General features: G+C 44.3%; 1 protein-coding gene across 1 annotated transcript in view; it reads left to right on the top strand.

Moving 5' to 3' along the window:
• PCSK2 (proprotein convertase subtilisin/kexin type 2) overlaps positions 1 to 22,556 on the top strand; it is a 111,867-nt gene that overhangs the window by 9,064 nt on the left and 80,247 nt on the right. The window contains exon 2 of the mRNA XM_060272426.1: positions 19,326 to 19,430. Within this exon, the coding sequence (XP_060128409.1) occupies positions 19,326 to 19,430 (105 nt within the window). The remainder of the gene's footprint in view (positions 1 to 19,325; positions 19,431 to 22,556) is intronic.

Below are 22,556 nucleotides of genomic sequence, written 5' to 3' on the forward strand. Positions count from 1 at the left end.
GCCAGCATGACCAATGGTCAGGGGTGATGGAACTTGCTGCCTGGCAACCTCTATAACAGGATGGTCCAACATGTAGCGTGGGGGCCACATTTAGCCCTTGTGGCCATTTCTGGTGGCCCTCGGCAACATTTAGGACTTCTTAAAGCTGCTCGAGTAGCCAGCTTTTTGTTGTTGCTGTGAGGCATTCATGAAAACAAACAGCAAAGGCACTTGTGTCTTCCTCAGACCCTGTGAGGTGAAACGGGCCAGTTCTCCATCTTCTCTTCCTCTAAACTGACCCAGAGCTGGGAAACGCTGGCCTGCGAGTGCTCCAGTTGGAGAACAGCCTTTACAAAAGGTGTCATGGGCTTTGAAGAAACTCGATCTCAGGACTCAAGGGAGAAACGTGCTAAGAGGAAGGCACGCTTGGCAAACCCTCATCGTGATCAACTCCCGCCTGGAAACCAATGTCCCCACTGTGGAAGGACGTGTGGATCCAGAATTGGCCTCCACAGCCACTTACGGACCTATTGTTAAAATCGTGTTTATGCAAGACAGTCTTACTCGGCTATGAGTGATCACCAAAGAAGAAGAAGAAGATATATAAGCAACAACAAAATAATGAAAGCAATAATAATGTGCCAGTGGACAACTGGATACCTCCCTGAATATATTTAAGACTGCACCCCTGTACAATATGCATTTACCTGGAAGTAAGTCTCAATGAAGTTAACTTTCTTTGCTTACGAGTAGGCACAGGTAAGGCTCACCCATCATTTTGACCTGAGCAGGTCAGTGCACATGGAGTTGCAATCCTGTTGTATGGATCTCAGCCTGGCAACCTGATTCAGCACATAATGAGTAGGTCTCATTATGTTTAGGAGTGCTTACCCTTAAATATATTAATTGTGTATATTAAACAACTACTAGTAGTGTATATTAAACTACTACATCATATATATATATATGAGATGTTTTAATGTGTTTTTAATATTCCGTTGGGAGCCGCCCAGAGTGGCTGGGGAAACCCAGTCCGATGGGCGGGGTATAAATTATTATTATTAATTATTATTATTATTATACCTGGGACCTTCTGCTTGCAAGGCAGATGCTCTGCCACTGAGCTATGGCCCTTCCCAACTGTAATGTTGTACCCAGCTTCTTGGGTTTAAGCCCCATTGGATTCAATGAGGTTTACTTTTGAGTAGACAAATATAGGATTTCTCTGTGGGAGCCACCGGATTCCCATTAATCTGGAGGAAAGTGACCTTTAATGTGACCTGTTTCATTCCATCCACAACAAGCCATTAAACCCAGTCTTTTTTTGTACAGTTCTTAAATCATGTCTTTCACAACTACCAATGGTAGAAATTTATCAAGTTGTATTCTCTCTCTCTCTCTCTCTCTCTCTCTCTCTCTCTCTCTCTCTCTCTCTCTCTCTCTCTCTCTCTCTCTCTCTCTCCCCCATTCGAACCCATTTTTCACACTGGTACAGTCACCACACAACTAATTTGGTTTTGGAGAAAAATATTTTGGCTTCTTGATGTCAAAAAGAAGAAAAAATAATACATTTGAGATACTGTAATTGGAGCTTACTCACAAAGCCAATAATATAAGAAGCAAATTATTTGGCATGATTCACTCCATTCTAATTAAAAAGAGAGAGAGAGAGAAATATCACTCTTAAGGAGGGAGCGGGGAAAACCACTTGTGTACATCCTAACTGCAAAATAATGCTTTGCTAATTGCTAAAAGAATCTCAGTTGTTAAAACAGATTGCGATGTGTTAATATGCATATGGTTTCCTTCTACTCCTATAGAGCTGCCAATAACTGGCGTTTCTTTGTGCGGGTCCTTGGCTGTGACAATAATATAAATCTCTTTGGTGTGGTGCTTTCTGAGTGCCAATCAAGCAGCTGTGCCCTCATGAGAAACCTTCTGAGTAGGCGGGGCCAGAGGCAAAAGGGGTGGAGCAATGGACAGAACACTTATCTGTGTACAAGAGGCATTTCAGCCATGCAAATATCTGAGGTTTCTATATATACACAGTCCACACTCCTTTCCATCTGGGCAAGCAAGAGACATTGCCTCTGTTATGCACTTGAGGAGGGAGTAGAGCAGGCCTAGTGAAGGTGTATGGCTTGTGTATGTATAGAGAGATGGCCACAGGATGGCATTTTTCCCACCTCAGGCCTGAGTTTCCCCACCGCTCTCCTGGATGCTATGGCAGAGGTACATAACCTTTGACTTGCCAGATGCTGTTGAACATGAACCACAACTCCCACCATCCCTGGAGACATAGCCATGAGAGGAAGCCAGACACAGGCCGAAGCTGCAGTTCCACTCCAGCCTTTTGTACGCTTCCCTCTGCCTTTGTCTCTCCCCCTCTGCTGCTTCTCCAAGAGTCATGGAAGCTGAGGGAGCTGGGTTGCCACTCTGTACTCTCTCCTAGGGATGCAGGTGGCGCTGTGGTCTTAACCACTGAGCCTCTTGGGCTTGCCGATCAGAAGGTCGGTGGTTCGAATCCGTGCAATGGGGTGAGCTCCCATTGCTCTGTCCCAGCTTCTGCAAACCTAGCAGTTCGAAAGCACACCAGTGCAAGTAGATAAATAGCAACCATTGCAGCAGGAAGGTAAACGGCACTTCCCGTGTGCTCTGGTTTCCATCATAGTGTTCCGTTGCGCCAGAAGCGGTTTAGTCATGCTTGCCACATGACCCAGAAAGCTGTCTGTGGACAAACGCCGGCTCCCTTGGCCTCCTTTGCCACTCAAACTGGTATTCAGAAGTACCAAACCTCTGATCATGGAAGTTCCATTGAGCCAGGAGGGCTAAGAGCTGTCAAAAGCCTTTATGAGCCAAGGCCCTGTGTCCTGCAGTTTCCTATTGATTAATGAACACACAGACATGAGTATTTAACTTAATGGGCTAAAACAGGCCACAACTTTATTGGTTACAGAAGTTAACTATTGGTTGTGTGAAGAAAAGGTTTCATTTTGTGTGACCTAAATCTGTGAATAGGCTTTTGTTATGTCTGCATAGATTTTGGCTACATTCAGATGTAGTAATAGACTATGGTTTGTAGTTACATGAAGGTAAAGAGGTTAGAAATGAGTAAAGAATCTTTTCATATCCTCTACCTATTTATCTCCTCCTTTAATGTTACCGTTCCTCTGAAGTGAATATTACCAATTTTTGACATGATTGTTCCCAAATGAATTGCACAGCATCTCAGTAGACAAAGCACAATGCAAAAACTAGTGCCTAGGAAACACATTAAAATGATGTGTTTATTTTACTTGACTGATGTAATAAAGGTACAATGATTTATCAGCACACTGGAGATTAATTCTAATATAGCTAGCCAAGAAACAGCTGCCATTCATTGATTGGCATTAACTACAAACAAAAGCCTTTATTTGGCAAGGGCATGAATGGTCAATGCAAGTATGAGCTCCACCCATGATGAACTCTGACCTCTCCATAAACCTGTGACCCTCCATTTTCTGTTGGGCTTCAGCTCCTATCAGCCCTAGCCAATGTGATCACAGCTACAAATTCCCAATAATTGCTTGAAATGTGCCTCCAAAAATATTTGTTGCAGGACGTGGAGGCTCTAAATCATTGGTCTGCTCATCCATACTTTGCTGCAGTCTTCTGCTCTGAAATAGAGGCAAAATATTCTCAAATCTTCTGCTACTTTCTGCTACTGCTGAATAAGGATCTGTGTTACAAGGAGAAGCACAATGCATCCCTTGAGGCACTGTGCTTCACAGCAGAATGCTGGTTAACTTTTTTTTCTCAGCCTCTATTCACCTGACTTTCCTTATGCAGATTAAAAAAACAAACCAAAAACTTTTTGGCATTGTGTTGTTATGGAATTGCCTATTTCTTTTTGCCTGCTTTTTTTTTTTTTGCTTTGCTTTACAGTGGAACTTCTGAAACAGAACGCCTTTAAACTCGTACATTTTGGCTCCCAAACGATCGAAAACCGGAAGTGAGTGTTCCAGTTTTCCAACAATTTTCGGAAGCCAAACATCCGGTGTAGCTATTGCAGCTTCCAAGGCTTCTGATTGGCTGCAGGAGCTTCCTGCAGCCAATCAGAAGGCACGCCTTCAGGGCCGTCTTAAGCACCCCTGGCGCCCTGGTGCGACGGATCCCTCCGGCGCCCCCCCGCCCCGTTTCCCAGCTCGGTGGGCAGGCGCAGTGCGGCTGCCAAGGGCGCTGCTGCGCAATGGGCGGGCGGGCTCAGCGCGCAGCGCTACTGCTGAGGGTGCTGCTGTGCGGAAGAGCAGCCGGCGGGCGGGCGCAGCTGCGATGCGCCCCCCTGGCGGGTCGGCGCCATGGCGCCCTGTGCCACCCAGCCTGGCCGTAGGGCCGGCCCTGCGCGCCTTGGTTCTCAAACTATTCTGGGAGTTGAACGGACTCCCAGAATGGATTAAATTTGAGAACTAAGGTAAGACTGTATTTCCTTCTCGTAGATGGGCCACCTTCCCAGGTTGACAAGCCCCATCTGCCCCTCAGAAGAATTTACAGCAGCTACCTTGCTTGTTAGGGACCCAGGTGGCGCTGTGGTTAAACCACTGAGCCTAGGGCTTACTGATCAGAAGGTCGGCGGTTCGAATCCCTGTGACGGGGTGAGCTCCTGTTGCTTGGTCCCAGCTCCTGCCAACCTAGCAGTTCAAAAGCACGTCAAAATGCAAGTAGATAAATAGGAACCGCTACAGCGGGAAGGTAAACGGCGTTTCCATGTGCTGCTCTGGTTTGCCAGAAGCGGCTTTGTCATGCTGGCCACATGACCTGGAAGCTATACGCCGGCTCCCTCGGCCAATAATGCGAGATGAGCGCGCAACCCTAGAGTCGGTCACGACTGGACCTAATGGTCAGGGGTCCCTTTACCCTTTACCTTTTTACCTTGCTTGTTAGGAGTTGTGTGAGACTATTTTCTCAAATAACAGCCCCCTCCGAAAAGTTATAGCATAGAAATGCTATGGATGAAGCGATGCAAATGCTGTCCCCCCCCCACTCCATAACTTTGGTAGATTTAAAGAGAACTGTGCATGGTTGCAGCACCAAACAGCAAGCACTGTGCTTAACTCCACCCAAGCCCCGGACTGAGCTTCAATCTCCCAAGATGCTTTTTGCTCTTTAGCCAAAACAGCACCCAGTGTGGCTGCTTAATAAAAGGGAGGCTTAGATTTTTAAAGACAGGACACAGGAGGAAGGGGAAGGGAGCTTGGCCAGCAGTTATTAAAGCTGCTCTTATAGCAAACAGCTGGAACTGAGACAATTCAGATAGCTTGCTGGAGTGGCTATGGTGGAGGCAAAGGTCAGTGGTCTGTCAGCAAAGTCAGTGGAACAATCTGCTTCTCTCCTTTCCCTCTGCTTTGCAGCCAGATGGAATGGCTTCAGCTTGGTAAGAGTTGACAAAGAGCCCAGAGCAGTTGTCTCTCAGTGGATCAGCAGCTGAAGGCAGAGGAAGGCATGTTTTTAAATGGCTTGTGCAAATGTGTTGATGTCTGGCCCTTTATTTAAAAAGACTGTTTAGCTGAAGACCTGTAAGGCGCTGCAATCTCTGAGCCTAAGTGATATGCTCCAGATTTAGCTCTCTTTTCTGAGCAAATATTTAAGGTGTTTGGCTGTAACTGTAAAAACAGGGAACAGAAATGTCAACGTCTGGCAATTTGCTTTGAGAATGTGCTGTTGTTTTGTTATGTACACTAGTCGTCCACATTAAGATCCATAACGATAAACTTGCCGAATTTCCATTGAGACTGATGTGACTGAAACAAAGGAGATGGGAAGCCTCCTATGTATTATTCAAGCCTGTTTCAATTATTTATTGAGTGCTCACTGGCAGGAAAGCTGCTTGGGTGCTACTCGGGTGCTACTCTATGAAGAATAATGAATAATGATCCATTCGTAGCATTTGGTCTTTGCTCCATTGCATATGCTTTAGTTTCAAAACAAGAGTGTTAATGGATTAACCAACACATGCAAACAGAAATAATTAAGGATGCTGACAAAAATAAAAAATAAAAAATCCTGGCTTGATTTTCTGTCCAGGTATGGGGATTAACTGATCTTGTGGTCAAGTGATCTTACAAGGCATAGTCACCCTGGAGCCAAAAGGAATCATTGTGAGATCGCACAAAAGCAGAAAGATTCCTTTTGCATCGTGATCAAATCAGTGACAAGACATGCATGAGCTGTATTGATTGAATCAAAGTCAGAGCAAGTAGGAATTGCCTTATGCAATATGTGTATGCACTTTTGCTCATCTGTCTGAAGGGGGAAAGACGCAAATTGGAAATGGCAGCAAGCTGTACATGTAGCCATTCTGAAATTATTATAGGAAATCTCCAAGATGTACAGGGAGGCAAACAAAGTAGATGGTGAATCAGAGCCAGCGTAAGGAACAATCACAGAATGGGGTGGCGTGAGGACATCTAACCAGCCCTAGCAATCGTCTTCTGTGTTGCATTGGAGACTGGGGGCTGGGGTCTTGCTTGAATATGTTACAGAGCTTCTCTGGTACCTGAACAATTGTGTGGTCATCAAAGGAGCTGGGATCCTCACCCACCAACATCATTTTATTGTACTGTATTCAGCAGAGAATTGTGTCCCTTTGTTGCTCACCCCCACCCTTTGCAAACAGAATTTTATTCCCATGAAGGAGAAAAGCATGTTTTCTTTGAAGAACAGCTATGATGATAAACACGATAATGAAGTCTATGCAGAGGACTGGATAAACTACTTGGAGGTGTTAAAAATACACTGTAAAGTAGAGCTACCAAAGTTCAGTCGAGTGACGGTCTTTCCTTATTGGATAAATTGGGGGTGCAAAAACAGCATTATGATAGTGTAGGATTCAGGCTGTTGGACAGGCACCCAATCTTAAGAGAAGGATTGCCACATTTTAAGAAAGACAAGATTTTAGTTCCTTCAATAGTAGCATGGATAATAAGTATTGTGGTAACCCTTCTATTGCAGTCATCAAAGGATGGAAATACTATATATTCTCCTGCTTCAGAACCATTAAAGGAACAGAAGTCTTGACCTGCATGGAATATGGTTTCTCTAAGTCTGACACCATCTTTGTGAGGATCAGGAGCAGGCCTTTAGATTCTACAGGAATCAAATTTTAACAGTGTACACTTCTTTTGAAGTGTTGCTGTTGTCTAATGCAGTGCTTTTCTTTTCTCCTGTCTTGTTTATTCCTTCAGAACTACAAAGAAACCACAACTTACCTGAACTTTCTTTCTTTCATCTTAAGTTTGGATAATACATGCACATACATCACACAGTGACTTGTAACTAAATGTGTTATATGTAGGGCTGCTTCTGAAGACGGTTCAGAAACTTCAGCTAATGCAGAATTCAGTGGCCAGGTTGCTCACCGGACAAAAATGGTTTAAGCATATTACATTGATCCAGGTCCGACTGCACTGGCTACCAATTAGTTTCCGGGCCCAATTCAAAGTGCTGGTTTTGACCTATAAAGCCTTAAATGGCTCAGGACTGCAATACCTCAAGGACTGCCTCTTTTCATATGAACCTGACCCTGAGATCATCTTCTGAGACCCTCCTTTGTGTGCCTCATCCTTGAGAGGTCTGGAGGATGGCAACACGAGAACGGGCCTTCTCTGCAGCGGCTCCCTGTCTGTGGAATGCTCCCCCCAGGGAAGTTTGCCTGGCACCTTCATTATACACTTTTAGGAGCCAGGCAAAAACATTCCCTTTTAATCAGGTCTTTGGTTGATTTGATTGACATCTAATGCCCTTTTAAAATGTGTGTTGGGTTGTTTTTGTTTTTATTATGTATTTTGTATTTTTATATTGTGATCTTATCCTGTGAACTGCTCTGAAATCTGTGGGTATAATTAATAATAAACAACAGCAATAATTTTAGATGGTTGTAACTTGCCCTGGGACCTGCTAGTGAAGGAGGGTAATAAAATGAATAAACACACAAGGGATTTCTGGTTTTCCACTGTTCAGCAATATAGGACCAAAGAGGCAGATAGGCAGGTTACATAATGTTCAGTAGGTGCAGGAACAACGGAAGCCTGAATATAAAGGAATAAATTTCATTTTACATATTTGTAAAAAGCTGAATGTGGATTAAAAATTAGCAATTTAGTAGTGTCAGTTCAGTGCTGGTGGTTGCTAGGTTGCGGAGTTCCTTGTGACACGCCCTTCATTGTGACACTTCCCTCTGCTGGCTCCTTGGTCATTAGGGCTCTAGAGGCATAGCGATCTCCTTTGGTTTGATCATTCAGCGAGTGAGAGAGAAAGTGGATGGAGATGTAAGTAGACTTTCTCATCAGCATCTGCATTCTGTGTTGGTATTGCTCCATGACAGTCTTAGGGAACATTAAAAAGATTAAGATGAGGAATGATTTAAATGCTTCAGCCAGCCCTTCTGGGCATCTTTATGACTCCACCCACTGTTTTGTAACAGTGAAGGGAAGTGACTGTGGATTCTGCTTATACTTTAGGAAAAGGAAAACTAATAAGATGTCACGCCTTGGAAAAGGGCATTCTTTTTAGGCTAGTGACACAAGAGTCACTTGATAATTCACCATGGGAGCATTAAGCATGCCCTCTGGAGAGGGTAACATCTTGCATTGTCTTCCTCCCCTTCCTGCCTCCCAGGGCCCATCTTTCAAAGGACAGCCAAGGTACAAAACCCTTCAGCATGCTGATGTTTCTTCTATAGTAATATTAGTATGTGGTATTTGATGTTTCCCTTTTAAACATCCCTTCTCCACATTAAGCAAACCCACCTCTTTCAATGAGATGATGAGAATTGTCTTATAATATCCAGTGGGCGCTATTCTGGCTATGGTATTCAAGCTCTCTCTTCACAGGATACCCATTATGATATGCCTAGGAAAGTGAATTCATCTTGAGCTTTGAGTTGTGAATGCCCAAACCAGTTTAGGGATGTAGATCAGGAGAGTACTGTGAGTCCCATTTCTCGCATTTTAATGGGCCTTCTCTGCAGTGGCTCCCTGTCTGTGGAATACTCTCCCCAGGGAAGTTTGCCTGGCGCCTTCATTGGACACCTTTAGGTGGCAGGCAAAACATTCCTTTTTAACCAGGACTTTGGTTGACCTGATGGACATCCTATACCCTTTTAAAATGTGGCTTTTTTGGGGGGGGTGTTATTATTGTTCTGATTTTGATTTTATAGATTGTGATTTTATTCTGGGAACTGCCCTGAGACCTCCAGGTATAGGGTGGTATATAAATTCAACAAATAAATAAATAATAAATGAACAACTTCAAGGGCTGGTGTCACATGATCATGTGTCTGCTGAGGGCCCACATCTGAGCAGGAGAGCCACTAGCAGCAGCCCCCTGGACCATGCTCCTTCTCTTCCCATTGCCCATGTTTGCTTACTCTCTTGTCTCTTGCTCTCACTTAGGCAACTGTGGTGGTGGGGAGTAGTAGTAGTGGATGCAGCTTGCTTGCTGGTGTCAGGCTTTGGGGAATCGGCTTCCTCCCCCGTGGCAGTAAATAAGAAGAGATCAAATGAAAGGAACGTCTTACCAGTTAGATTCTTTAATAATCACGGTGAGAGACAAAGAACTCATCTACCTAGAATGACAGTGCTTCCAATTAAGGCTCACACCCCCTCCGTCCCTATTAATCTACGTCACTCCTATGTCTTGTAATCTGAGCTTGCACCCTCTGCACTTTCTGTTCTGAGCTCTTCTCGATCTTGGGGAGGGCGCTGGAGGAATGCTTTCCAAAGACTGTGAATCTGTTAACCCTCTCTCTCCCAGTGTTTCTTCTCCTAGCTGTTCCCCATCCTGTACTTCCCAGCTTCTGCCTTCTGAACTATGCCCCTCTGCAAACCACTGTTCCAAATCTATACTGTCCTCCTGCTCCTGGAAGATTCAAGATCAGGATCAGGGGGAGGGGGTGGCTCCCACCATTCTTCCTCAGTGCAGCCCTTCTCAGCATGGTCCCTGACAGCTGATTGGCTCTCTGCTTCTCAAGTGGGAGCAGTGACAAGGAAGGCAAGGAGTAGCTGGGGAAAATGGGTGGGTTTCTGTCTTGTCCAAGAGTCCTCCCAAACCTGGAGCTGACACGAGCCACTTCTATTGAAGAGCAGGCTGGAAAAGTGTGTATGCCATGCAGAATTTGTGCTGTATGATTTCCCCCCTGTATACAGAAGCCATCAGCTCATCACTGAGTGAGAAACATCATGCGCAAAGTCACCCAGAGCCTTTCTTATCTCACTGCTGGGTGCTTTTGAAGGAGGATGCATAAGACCAATAAAAAAGGATCAGTCTCATTTGGGGGAACAGTGAAGATGTCATCTGCTGCTGGAATTATATTTGCTTTAGTTATCTAAATAATTAAGCATGTTCCTTGTGCAGCACTGTTGGGAGGGAGCCACTCGGCAGAGGGAATGCGATGGGTGGCATTTTCGTTTTTCTCAGTAACCATATGCTGCTGGTGCTAAAAATGGCTCCTTCGTATGCTCACACATCTTTCCTCTTCTTATGGCTGGTTACTTTCGCTCCCAGGCATGCGTCACACACATCTCTAAAATGGGGTTAGGGAATGTTTTGCAGCTCGAGGGTCATATTCCTTTGTGTGCAAATTTCAGGGGGCTGAAGGGTCACGGTGAGCAGAGTGAGAGGCAAAAACTTGGTTGGACCAGATGATGATGTGGCTGGAGCAATGGTGGTGGCTGTTATCTTTGTACAGTAGCCAGGGCTGCCATATTTCAAACACTGAAAATCCAGGCAGAAAGTTGGCAAAGGTGTTGAATTCTTTTTTGGGGTGTGTGTGTGTGTGTGTAAAGTTTTTAGTGTGTAAAGTTTGGAGCTATTTTTATGGGAAATTGGCAAAAACGACACTGCCAACACGGGCACCCGGATTTTCCCAGACATTTTCATTGATTTTCGTCCAGACTGCAGTATTCCATATACTGTATGTCTAGAACAGGCACGTCCAACAGGTAGATTGTGATCTACCAGTAGATCACTGGATGTCTGTGGTAGATCACTGCCAGATCACTGGCACCCCTAAAAAAAGCTCACCCCAAAATTTCCTCCTCCTTAAAAAAAGCTGAACTATGACCTGAAGCCCTAAACAAAAATGGGCCTCCCTCCTAAAAGAAGCTCAACAAGTTTGACCTAACCCCCCAAAACAGGGCTTCCCTTCCTTGAAAAAACTCAACAGCTTTGACCTGAACCCCCCAAAAGGGGGTAGATAACTCCCAGTTTTTAACTCTGTGAGTAGATCAGAGTCTCTTGGGAGGTGGTCACCCCTGATCTAGAAAATTCCGAGGAACTCAGGGTGGCATACAAGATCCTTTTTTCTCTCCCCCCCAGCTGTTATGCTTATAAAAATTGTGCAAGGTAGTTTAGGCTAAGATGCAGTAAAGTGCCCAAGGTCAAGTGAATGTCAGGTCTGAATGGGAATTTGAACCTGGGTCTCTCTAGTGCTAGTCCAACACTTTAACCAAAACACTGTCCTGTCTCTCACTATAACGGTTGCTCTTCTGGAGTAAGGTGACTAGGTAAGCACTACCGCACCCTGACTTTGTTAAATGCCTCCCAAACATACCCAATAACCCTAAATATGTTATTCTTCCTCTGCCATTACCGATTTTTGCTTGTATAATGGATGATGTTGATAATATCAGAATTTATGACTTTTGCAAAGCACCAGCAGCCATCTGTTATTGCTGCCACCACTGCCTAACATTTTTCATAGTGCTAGCCGAGTGCCAAGCACAAATCTTTCCTCACCGGGGTGAGCAACTTGTTCCGTCCATGAAAAACATCTGCGGTACACAAGGATGATGAAATGTAAAGCATTTTCAAGTCCACATTGTTCGTGCCTAAAAATATTTCTCTTCTTCTGCAAAATCCTTGACATGCTTTAGATGCTGTGACCTTTCTTTCGTGGGCGAATAACAGAACCCACAAAGCTTTGTTCAGCGTGAGCTTTAGCTTGCTTCCCGATGTTCTGAGGGATAAATAGCCTGGCAGTTAGTCCTTCAAACCTAAAACATGAAGCAAATGCTTTTCGTTTGATTGACAGGATTAATTAAGCCATTAACCACTGATCATAAAAAGTGTGGATTTCAATTAGAGCTTAATTGTTGCCATCCTTAGGAAAGAGTAATCAATACAGCTGAAACTGGGGGAGTCGCTCTCAGACAATGTGTATGAATCTTCAGTCTTCTTCGTTTTAGGCACTGAAGGAAGCTTTTCAACCTATAAATTATTTGTGTTTAGTTAAAGGAAGTACAAAATATCCTTACAGCAATCAGGCAAGGAGGTATAAGCATGCAGAAGCTGAGGGAGGGCATGGGAAATGAAGGCTGGGCATGCAACTCTCCAACAATCTAGCTGCCAGGGTTGCCACCAGTCAAGAAACCGACAATGGTACAAATAAAAGTCTACGAAGATTTGGATCAGACCAAATCTGTTGGATCAGACAAAAGATCCATTGAATCCAGCTTCCCATCACCCACAGTGGACAGGCAAATACTTTCAGTCAGCTGTGATGCAGCCAATAGCCTTTCCTGCTGCTGCTGCTACCGAAATGATTGACATTGAGTGACATTTTGCCTCTGAAACTTAGTGATCATGGTTAAAAAACAAAAAACCCCCACACATTTGGCAATAGGTCTTTTGAAGCCGAGTAAGCTGAGCAGCTGTTTAGCAGAGGGAGCATGGTGCTGGGTTTCATTCTCTCTGCTTCCATCACCCACTGAGAAGCTGATTTGTGACATCACTGACGGTCCGACAGAGGCTACACGATTGCTTTCCTGTCGACTGCAAAAAAAATCCCATTCACACCATGCATTATACCAATTTAACAGACACGGCTTCCTCTAAGGCACGGGTGTCAAACACAAGGCCCGGGGGCCAAATCCGGCCCGCCAGACCTCGTCATGTGGCCCGCCGAGCGCCCCAGCCAGCGGGACACAGCAGCGGGACCTTGCTGCTGAAGCGCCGCGCCGACAAAGCACCGACAAATAGCTGGGGCCTGTGGGTGGGGTAGAAAGGCAGCTGGAGCAGCGCTGCGTGGAGCACCCCGAGCCACAGCAGGAGAAGGAAGAGGCAGCTTGCCAGGTCAGCGCCCAGCAGCGCGGCACGGAGAGTCCCGAGCCTCTGCGACGCAGCAGTGCTCTCTAGCACTTTGAATCCTCCTCCTCCTGCCATGGCTCGGCGCCTAGAAACGGCTGCTGCTGCTGCTGCTGCTGAAGCACAGACAAAGCACCCAGCAGCGCCGCGTGGAGGAGCAGGAGGATTTAAAGTGCAGCCAGCAGCAGCAACGCTCCCAGAGACTCGGGGCGCTCCGCACGCGCTGCTGAGTGACGACCCGGCAAGCCTCCTCCTCCTCCTCCTGCCGGCTTCCAGAGACTTCGGGGCGCTCTGTGCGTGCTGCTGGGTGCCGTCCCAAGCCTCTGGGAGCTGGCAAAAGGAGGAGGAGGCTTGTCGGGTCGTCACCCAGCAGCGTGCGCAGAGCACCCCGAGTCTCTGGGAGCGTTGCTGCTGCTGGCTGCCGGAGACTCGGGGCGCTCTGCGCGCGCTGCTGGGTGACGACCCAGCAAGCCTCCTCCTCCTCCTGCCGGCTCCCAGGGGCTTGGGTCGACACCCAGCAGCGCACGCAGAGCACCCCGAGCCTCATTCAAACCAACTTTAAAGGAGAACACATTTTTTTTAAAAAAAAATCAGCAGTAACATGGTCATAAAACCACATCTAAAAAGTCTGGGGTAATACAACGTTTTCACCTGGTACCAAAAAGAAGAAAAAAAGACTCAGGTCCAGATGAACCTCTGTGCGTGCTGCTGGAACCACTTACAGTAATAATAATAAAAAGACACCCACCGAAAATAAGCCACCCTGTGTTTTTTTGACGAAAAAAAGTTATAAGACGGTGTCTTAAAAAAGGGGAAACACGGTAGGATGCTGCTTTATACTTCTGGCCCTTAAACCCTGGAACCAGGAGAACAGCTCCAGTGAGTCAACCTCAGCCAGTCCCTTTGGTGAAGGGTGGTGGCTCACTGGCAGAACATCTGTCCTGCATGCAGAAGGACCCCAGCATCTCCAGGTACCAGTAGCTCTGCAAAGCTCCTGCATGAAACCCTAGCGAGCCTCCACCACCCAGTGCAGTTACCAAAAAATCATTTTTCAATAAATTGTACAATAATTGTACATTTGAATATCTACTTGCCATTATTCTGACTATGTTAGTTATTACTTACATTATTACAAAAAACAGTAATAATTGAATGCAGTGACAATAATTTATGATAATAAAGAGTGGACACATAGTCCTACAGATACTACCGGCCCTTTGAGGGTGACCAAACTGCTGATGCGGCCCCCGATGAATTTGAGTTTGACACCCCTGCTCTAAGGAATCCTGTGAGCTGTAGTTTGTCATGAAGCTACAGTTCCCAGCACCGTTGGCAAAATGCAGTCCTCAGGATGCCCTGACTGTTGAAGTGGGAAAAGAGTTCTTTAAATGTAATGTGTGATAAAGCTGAATCAAGACTCCTGTGCCATGTTATTTTTAAGGATTTCTCATTGTGTTGGGCCTTAGTTCTTGTCGGACCTTTGGAATTCCAGATGTTGCTGAACTACAACTCCCATCAGCCCCAGCAAGCATGGGCAATGGCCAGGGATGTGTGAATTGTAGTTTAGTCACATCTGGAGGACTAAAATTTCCCCACGCTTGCTGTAAGGCCATCTGTTTTTTAAGAAAATATACAAGTATATAGTAATATAGAAATGACTAAAGTAATTAGTACCAATTAACTCATTTGTACCGTTGCCTATCCCTTTCTGAGTATAGCAAGTTGCTACTTTTTGATTGGGCTGTGGTCTAAACCACTGAGCCTCTTGGGCTTGGCGATCAGAAGGTCGGCGGTTTGAATCCTGATGACAGGGTGAGCTCCCGTTGCTCAGTCCCAGCTCCTGCCAACCTAGCAGTTTGAAAGCACACACACAAAAAGTGCAAGTAGATAAATAGGTACTGCTCTGGCGGGAAGGTAAACGGTGTTTCCATGAGCTGCTCTGGTTTCAGTGTTTCGTTATGCCAGAAGCAGCTTAGTCATGCTGGCCACATGACCCAGAAAAAGCTGTCTGCGGACAAACGCTGGCTCCTTCAGCCTATAAAGCGAGATGAGTGCCGCAACCCAAGGGTCATCTGCGACTAGACTTAACTGTCAGGGGTCCTTTACCTTTACCTTTTTACTTTTTGATTATTCAACAGGTTTATTGAAATCAAGCATGTACGAATTACTAACTGAAACTTGTTGTTAGAAATACAGTATTACCTAAAGCCAAAGAGGAATTTGTAAGTTGCAATAGCTTTTATTTTAGGATTATACCTAAAAGAACAAAACCTTTAAAGAGGAGGATTTCTGCTTTCAAAAGAAATTGGAAGGCCAGTGAAATAGACAGAAATGCTAAAATGGCTTCTGTGGCTTTTCAGACATGCCAGAAGGGTGTAAGAATGCATCGTTCAAGGTTAATCGTTTTGTACAATCACAGGCAATCATGTTACAACCTGTCTTCCACTTTTCTCATTGTGCAGAAAAGATCAGAAGTGTTCTGTTAGGAGCTAGCCAAATAGGTCACAGTCCTTTTTTATTGTTGTAATTTGAAAGAGGGTAGCACGATAACACCGATAAAAATGGGGTTGAAAATGCAGATGAGTCGCTAACCAGATGGTTATGAATTATTCTGAGCAAGAAATAGCATGGAGACGTGCAGCGCAATTGAAAATGTTCCACAAGAGCAGCCTCAGTGAGGAGGAATATATGTGCCATTTGTCTCAGTCTTAGCAGCCTGGCTGAATTGCAGGGTCCCTCGGTAGACAGGGTATTTTTTTCAGCAGCCATCTAAATAGCTGAAAAGCCAAGAGAGATTGGCTTAGAGTGGGTTCGTGCAACTGTTTTTCCTAGTACAAGTTGAGAAAGATACATCCTGTGAATGCAGAGCAGCATTCCTCAACCTGATGTCATCCAGATGTTTTGGACTACAGCTCCCATCATCCCTGAAGATTAGTCCAGGCTGTCTGGGACTGATGGGAACTGGAGCCAAAAAACATCTGGAGGTCACAAAGTTGGGGAAGGCTGCCATAGAACAAAAAAATCTCTTTGTACAGATAGCTAGGTTGTTGTTTATTTTTGGTGTGTGTGTGGTATTCTAGGCTAGCATTTTCCCAGAATGTTTTCAGTTACATTGTTTCATGCCAATCCTCACCTCCACGGACCACTTAAAAGTCGCTGAGGGTGTTGGCAGACCGCTTAATGATTTTACTGCCTGTTGTAGCAATTGTGATGTGCTGTTTGGTTTTCAATTGCTTCTTTTGTTTCTTATACTGTATCTGATTGTCTCACAATTTGAATTCCAAAGAATTAAAACAAAAATACAATATAAGAAGTAAAAGAAGGAATGAAAATATAATTAATGGTCAATATTAATATTTAGTGTAGACACACTGTGGACCACTTGTAATGAAGCACATGGACAGCTGGTGGTCTTCAGACCACAGTTTGGGAACCCCTGGATTCTTGCCCTCCCCTCAGATGTCAAGGAAATAAGCAACTATCTGACTTTTAGAAGGTATCTGAAGGCGGTCCTGTTTAGGGAAGTTTTTAATGTTTGATGATGATGATGATGAAATCGTAATAATAAAAACCCAAAGGCAGTAGCCAGCTGTCAGGCCATCAGTGTTGAAGTAAGTTTCAGCTGCCAGGCTGGCTAATTTCTGTACATGCAATGGGGAGAATGACATCTTGCCCATTGCCTCAGGCTGTAAAATATATTGGGCTGGCCCTGTTCACTAAGAAGATGAAGATTTATGGCATTTCTTATGGCATTTGACGGGGGGCAATGTTTAATGTTTTACCATTTTTTATGTGTTGTAAGGCGCCCAGAGTGGCGAGGGAAAACCATCCAGATGGGTGGGGTATAAATAATAAAATTATTTTAAAAATTATTATTATTATTATTATCTCAAACTATTTATTTTTTGTCATTCCTTTCCACAAACACAGACTTTCATTACATCATATTTAATTGTGGGCAGCGAGTGAGTGGGAGAGATGGTAATCCAACTACTCTGAGTGGATTTCCTAGATCCTCTACAATACTGTATTTTCCTTTAATTCCCCTAGCAATAGATATAGCTGGCATATTTTGCCACATGACTACAGAGGAACTGCAAGCTCTGAAGGGGGCATGCGGAACAGCAGATTTAATTCCACATCTTTTGCGTGAAAATTGGACAGCGCATCTAAGCAGCAACAGCCACCTTTTGTGTGGACTTTTTCCTCGGCGAAACAAATGTTCTCATTCCTGCATGCTAGTCTTGCACAGAAGCAGGGAGAATGCACAACCTCATCACCTCCATCAGTCCTGACTTTACGACTGTGGAAGATGAGGCTTTAAAAATTGCATTGGGGTGGTGAGGCATTTTCCCAGTCTCTCATTGTGTCAAGGTAAAGCCCTTGCCAACACTTCTTTCCACCTGAGGAAGTTGTTGAGAGTCACTCTGAATGTCCATTTTTCACAGGCACCTAGCTGTGTTTTGTGAGCGGAACGAAAAAGTTTTCAGATTTATGTTCAATGCTGGGCAGACCTGGCTCCCAATGATCTGTAACACTCAAGGTGCCCTGTGGGATCCATGTATTAATTATTTTATGACATACAGAGCGGGATAGAGGAGGATTTCATTTCCTTTGGTGGGAAATCGAAACAGCCCATGCCATGCGAGATTTATATGTCGCCATATTTCCAGCATAGTCGGGAACTAGGCACTCATTTAAAAGCACAATTCTAACTGATTTAGACTTTTATTAGCTTTCCTTGCCTTTCTTTAATTTTTAATTTTAGATTGTAAGCTCCTCAAGGCAGGGATGTAACATTTTCTTCTGTATTTGTGATATACATAACCATAATTTGCTGTGGATATGTAGAAGCAGGCTGCTGTTTATGTTGCCACAGCTACACATAACACAAGTGTGATATTCTTGGTCGAAGGCTCAATTTGGTCTTAATGATATTAGCTTTATTGCTTCCCCCTCTGGGTTATAATATGCAGGACTCTTTGAGGGATTTAATGCTCTGTTCTGGAGGTGGAGAATGCTTCTCAACCCAAGAGCTTTATTCCCTTTGGGGTGGCCCCTAAACAACCCAGGTGCAGACTTTTGTAATATAGCACCCTGTGCAAGGCAAAAAATTGATGCCTCCAAATGGATCTTCTTGATTATGGGTCATCTCAATTTTGCACCCCCTTACCTCAGTGCACTAGGGACCCAGGTGGCGCTGTGGTTAAACCACTGAGCCTAGGGCTTGCTGATCAGAAGGTCGGCGGTTCAAATCCCTGTGACGGGGTGAGCTCCCGTTGCTTGGTCTCAGCTCCTGCCAACCTAGCAGTTCGAAAGCACATCAAAATGCAAGTAGATAAATAGGAACCGCTATAGCGGGAAGGTAAACGGCGTTTCAATGTGCTGCTCTGGTTCGCCAGAAGCGGCTTTGTCATGCTGGCCACATGACCTGGAAGCTGTACACCAGCTCCCTCGGCCAATAATGCGAGATGAGCGCGCAACCCCAGAGTCGGTCACGACTGGACCTAATGGTCAGGGGTCCCTTTACCTTTACCTCAGTGCACTATGTGGGGGAAGCTCCCATACCCCCCCCCCAAAATCTGGTGCTGAGCAACCGCATGCCATTTGTGGGTGGGGCCAGAGACAAAAGTGGTAGAACAACAAATGCCAGCTTTGCATTTGGGCATCAGGCTAGCTTCTGCACATACAGTGGTACCTTGGTTCTTGAATGGCTAAGTTGTCAAGCAAATTGGCTCCTAAATGCTGCAAACCTGGAAGTAAGTGTTCTGGTTTGTGAATGATTTTCGGAAGCCGAACGTCCAATGCAGCTTCTGCTTGAGTGCAGGAAGCTCCTGCAGTCAATTGGAAGCTGTGCCTTGGTTTTTGAACTGTTTTGGGAGTCCAATGAACTCCCAGAACGGATTAGGTTCGAGAACCAAGGTACCACTGTACTCATAAATTCCTCTTTATTCTCCCCCCCCCAGACAACTGGGCAAGAGGCATGACCAGAATTCAAGGTCAACATTCCAGCCAGCCAAAAACACCCAAGGAGGGTTCAAAGCAGGGTCATTGAAGGTCATGGCCTACGGGGAAGTGTGAGGAGCTTCCCAAAGGCAGATCCCACAGGTCTAAGGTTGCCCAGCCCCATTCGACCCATTGCTTATAGAGATTGTATTGTAGATTATCATGATGGTCAGTACGAGCATGTTATCTAATACTTTACTGTTCAAAATCTTCCCCAGCTACCCTTTGTAGAGGATGGGTACCATTTTTTCCACAACGGGATGTCCAAGGGTCGGAGGCGGCGCAGCCTTCAGCACCATCTTCGCTTAGAAAAAGACCCCAGGGTAAGTTGTCTCTTAATGGTTTCCCATCTTATAGGCACAATTTGAAATCAAATGTTTGACATGGGCTATAAGGAGGCGAAAGATCCCCCTCTGTGCCCAAAGCCTTGACGAGCCACTGCCAATTTGAATGGATGGGTTAGAGTCAGACAATTGGCCCATCAATATAAGGCAGCTTTACATGAAAAATATGGCATCATTTCCACGTGGAGGGAATATCACCCTACATGTCAAATTCATGAATTATAGGGACAGAAATACCTAAATTGTATAGAAAATTATTTATGTATGCTACTACAGCAGCAAGAATGTTACTTGCCCAAAAGTCCCAGTAAAGGAAGAATGGATACAAAAACTTATGCAATATGCAGAAATGGCGAAACTTATCCGAAGAATAAGAAATCAAGACAGCGAACTTTTTATAAAAGAATGGAAATGATTTATTGAATATTTACAGATAAATTGTAAACAGATAAAAACATTAGCAGGATTCGTGTAATAACCTGCAGTTTATAAGAGTATATTTACAGTAGATAATTAAATGAGCAAATTAAATGAAGTTGGATATGCAGAAGACATTAAAAAATAAATTTAAGAAACCCCAGAAAGAGGGGGAAGGAAGTCAAATTTTGGAATGTCAAATTGATTGTAAAACTAATGAACGGTATAAATTTAAAAGGAAATAAAAAAAACTAAAAAATAATAATTCAGGAAATCTGCTCCGTGATCCACAACAACTTCATCTATGTAAATACAGTATCCTCTTTCGTTTATGACATTGATATCCTTTCTTTCCCTCCAAGGAGCTCAAGGCAACTTTCACAGTTATCTTTTCCTCCATTTTAACCACACAACAAGCGTGCGAGGATGGTTCTGTTGAGAGTTGGTCAAAGGTCATCCACTGAGCTTCATGGCTGAGTGGGGTCTTGCCTCTCTCCAGCCTAACACTGCAACCACTGCACCGCATTGGCTCAGACTATCTTGGTCTAAGAAAGCTGCCCTTTAATTGTGACCATCTTGACCAGGCATCCCCAAACTTTGGCCCTCCAGATGTTTTGGACAATTACCATCTTCCCCGACCACTGGTCCTGATAGCTAGGGATCATGGGAGTTGTAGGCCAAAACATCTGGAGGGCCGCAGTTTGGGGATGCTTGATCTTGACAATCTTAAGTAATTATTTCTACAAAGGTTCAAGCTGCATAATGCTATGCAATTACAACTTGGTATGTCCATTGTCAGAATGGATCACTCATAGACAGAATGGGTCATTAATGGGTTTGGTTGGATGGTTCTGAGGGTCATTGGTAAGCCAATTGCTACTCCAATTAAACACTTTCCTGTGTGTGAATTGTTCCATGAGTCCACCTCCTGGATGCAAAATGTGATTTGTGGCAGAATGCTCATGGATGTGGATGATCACTGTTGTCAAGAGAACTGGGTTTATACTAAAATACCTTTCATAGAGTAGATCTGAAGACTCACTACTCTCTTTCCCTGAGAATGAACTTGTGTAAATTGTGTAAAGTGAATTGTGAAGGGTAGCTCAGCATAGCATTTGTCCCTTAAAGAATCTCCTGAACAGAAGCCATTGATTCTATTTTCACATACCCGTTTTACTTTCATAACAATTTACTATTTCATTATCACTTGGTCATCCGTTTAAAGATTTGCTTTGAGCACAATTAAATTGACCAATTCCAGAAAAAGGAAAGTGACAGGTGAAGCCAAATATTCTCACGTATGGTTATTTATGTTAGGTCATTCAAGATCCAGAGCTGATCTTTATTGCATAAGTTCTGGTGTCTGCAACTTGATCTCATATGTTCTCACAGATTAGTTATCGCCTTTGAATTGTATAATTTGAACAATCATAGAATTGTAGAGTTGGAAAGGGACCACAAGGATCATCTAATCAACCCCCCTGCAATGCCAGAATCTTTTGCCCAACAGGGAGCTTGAACCCACAACCATGAAATTTAGAATCTCCTCTAACCCAACTGCTCTACGAACTGCTCTACCAGCCTAAGCCCCTGGCAGTCAATTAAATTCATTAATTCCAGAAAAAGGAAAGCCACAGATAAATTGGCTTAAATGCAGGTACGCTTGATAGCAGCAGGGTATGTTTTAATGAAGCCTGCATCCTTTCCCAAGAACACAAACAATTTCAAGATTGAAAGATAAATATAAAATTATACCAGTTTTTTTTTTTACCCCTCTTCAGAGACAGACTGAAATATCTCTGAGGAGGTCAGGGATATACCGTAATAGCTGGAATAGTGACTTTGTTGGATATCTGTGAGTTTGAGACTTAGAAATTTTTCTCTGGCATTTCTTCCAACACATTTACGTGGAAAAGAAGAAAGCATAAAATAGATGAAGTGTACAGAGAAAAGGTCCGTAGGGCCATGATGGAACTGGATCCATAATTTACACATGATACTTCCATGGGAAGAAAAAGAAACTAATAATCAATGCCGAAGCTGGAACAGGGAATAAATGAAGGCTAGAAATTCACACTATTGCACTTCTCCAGCAGCGAGGCACAATGAGACCCCAGCCTGCATAGCACTGATTTATACAGCTTTAATATTGGACTAGACAGGAGAAGATCATTCTATTCCTTTTACAATAACCAAAAGCCATTATTGGAGGCGAAGAGCTAAATATCACCTGGCATTTCTATTCCTGTGAGGAGTTAGAGAAAATGAAAATACAACAAAATACACAAAGAACCACAAGCTTCCGTAGATGATTCTTAACAAGAGTGGTTTTTCTCTTGCTCCAGGCCATTTGATCCTGTATGCTACAAGATCAATTGTTCATTTTCTTCTTTGGCTTGTCCATTACCGGTTTGCCTCCTCCTGCACCTTTTCTCCAAATTTCTTTTCCAGGAAATCTACAAAGTTAAGACCTGGCTGCTCTGCCTGAAAACGTAACATAACTAAAAAGCTACAGTTCCAAAGACCTCCCCTTGCCCAATGGAACTTGATGGAGCTGTGTGGCCCCCACTGCGTCTAATGTCTCTAGGGCTGGGGGAGAAATCTCATTCAGTTCGCATTGGGAGGTGAACCTACCCAGCTCTCACATTCGGAAGCAATGCAAGAACTGAAACACAGCCAATCATTTGA

Source organism: Zootoca vivipara, chromosome 3 (assembly GCF_963506605.1).
Source record: "Zootoca vivipara chromosome 3, rZooViv1.1, whole genome shotgun sequence".
Classification (NCBI taxonomy): Eukaryota; Metazoa; Chordata; class Lepidosauria; order Squamata; family Lacertidae; genus Zootoca; species Zootoca vivipara.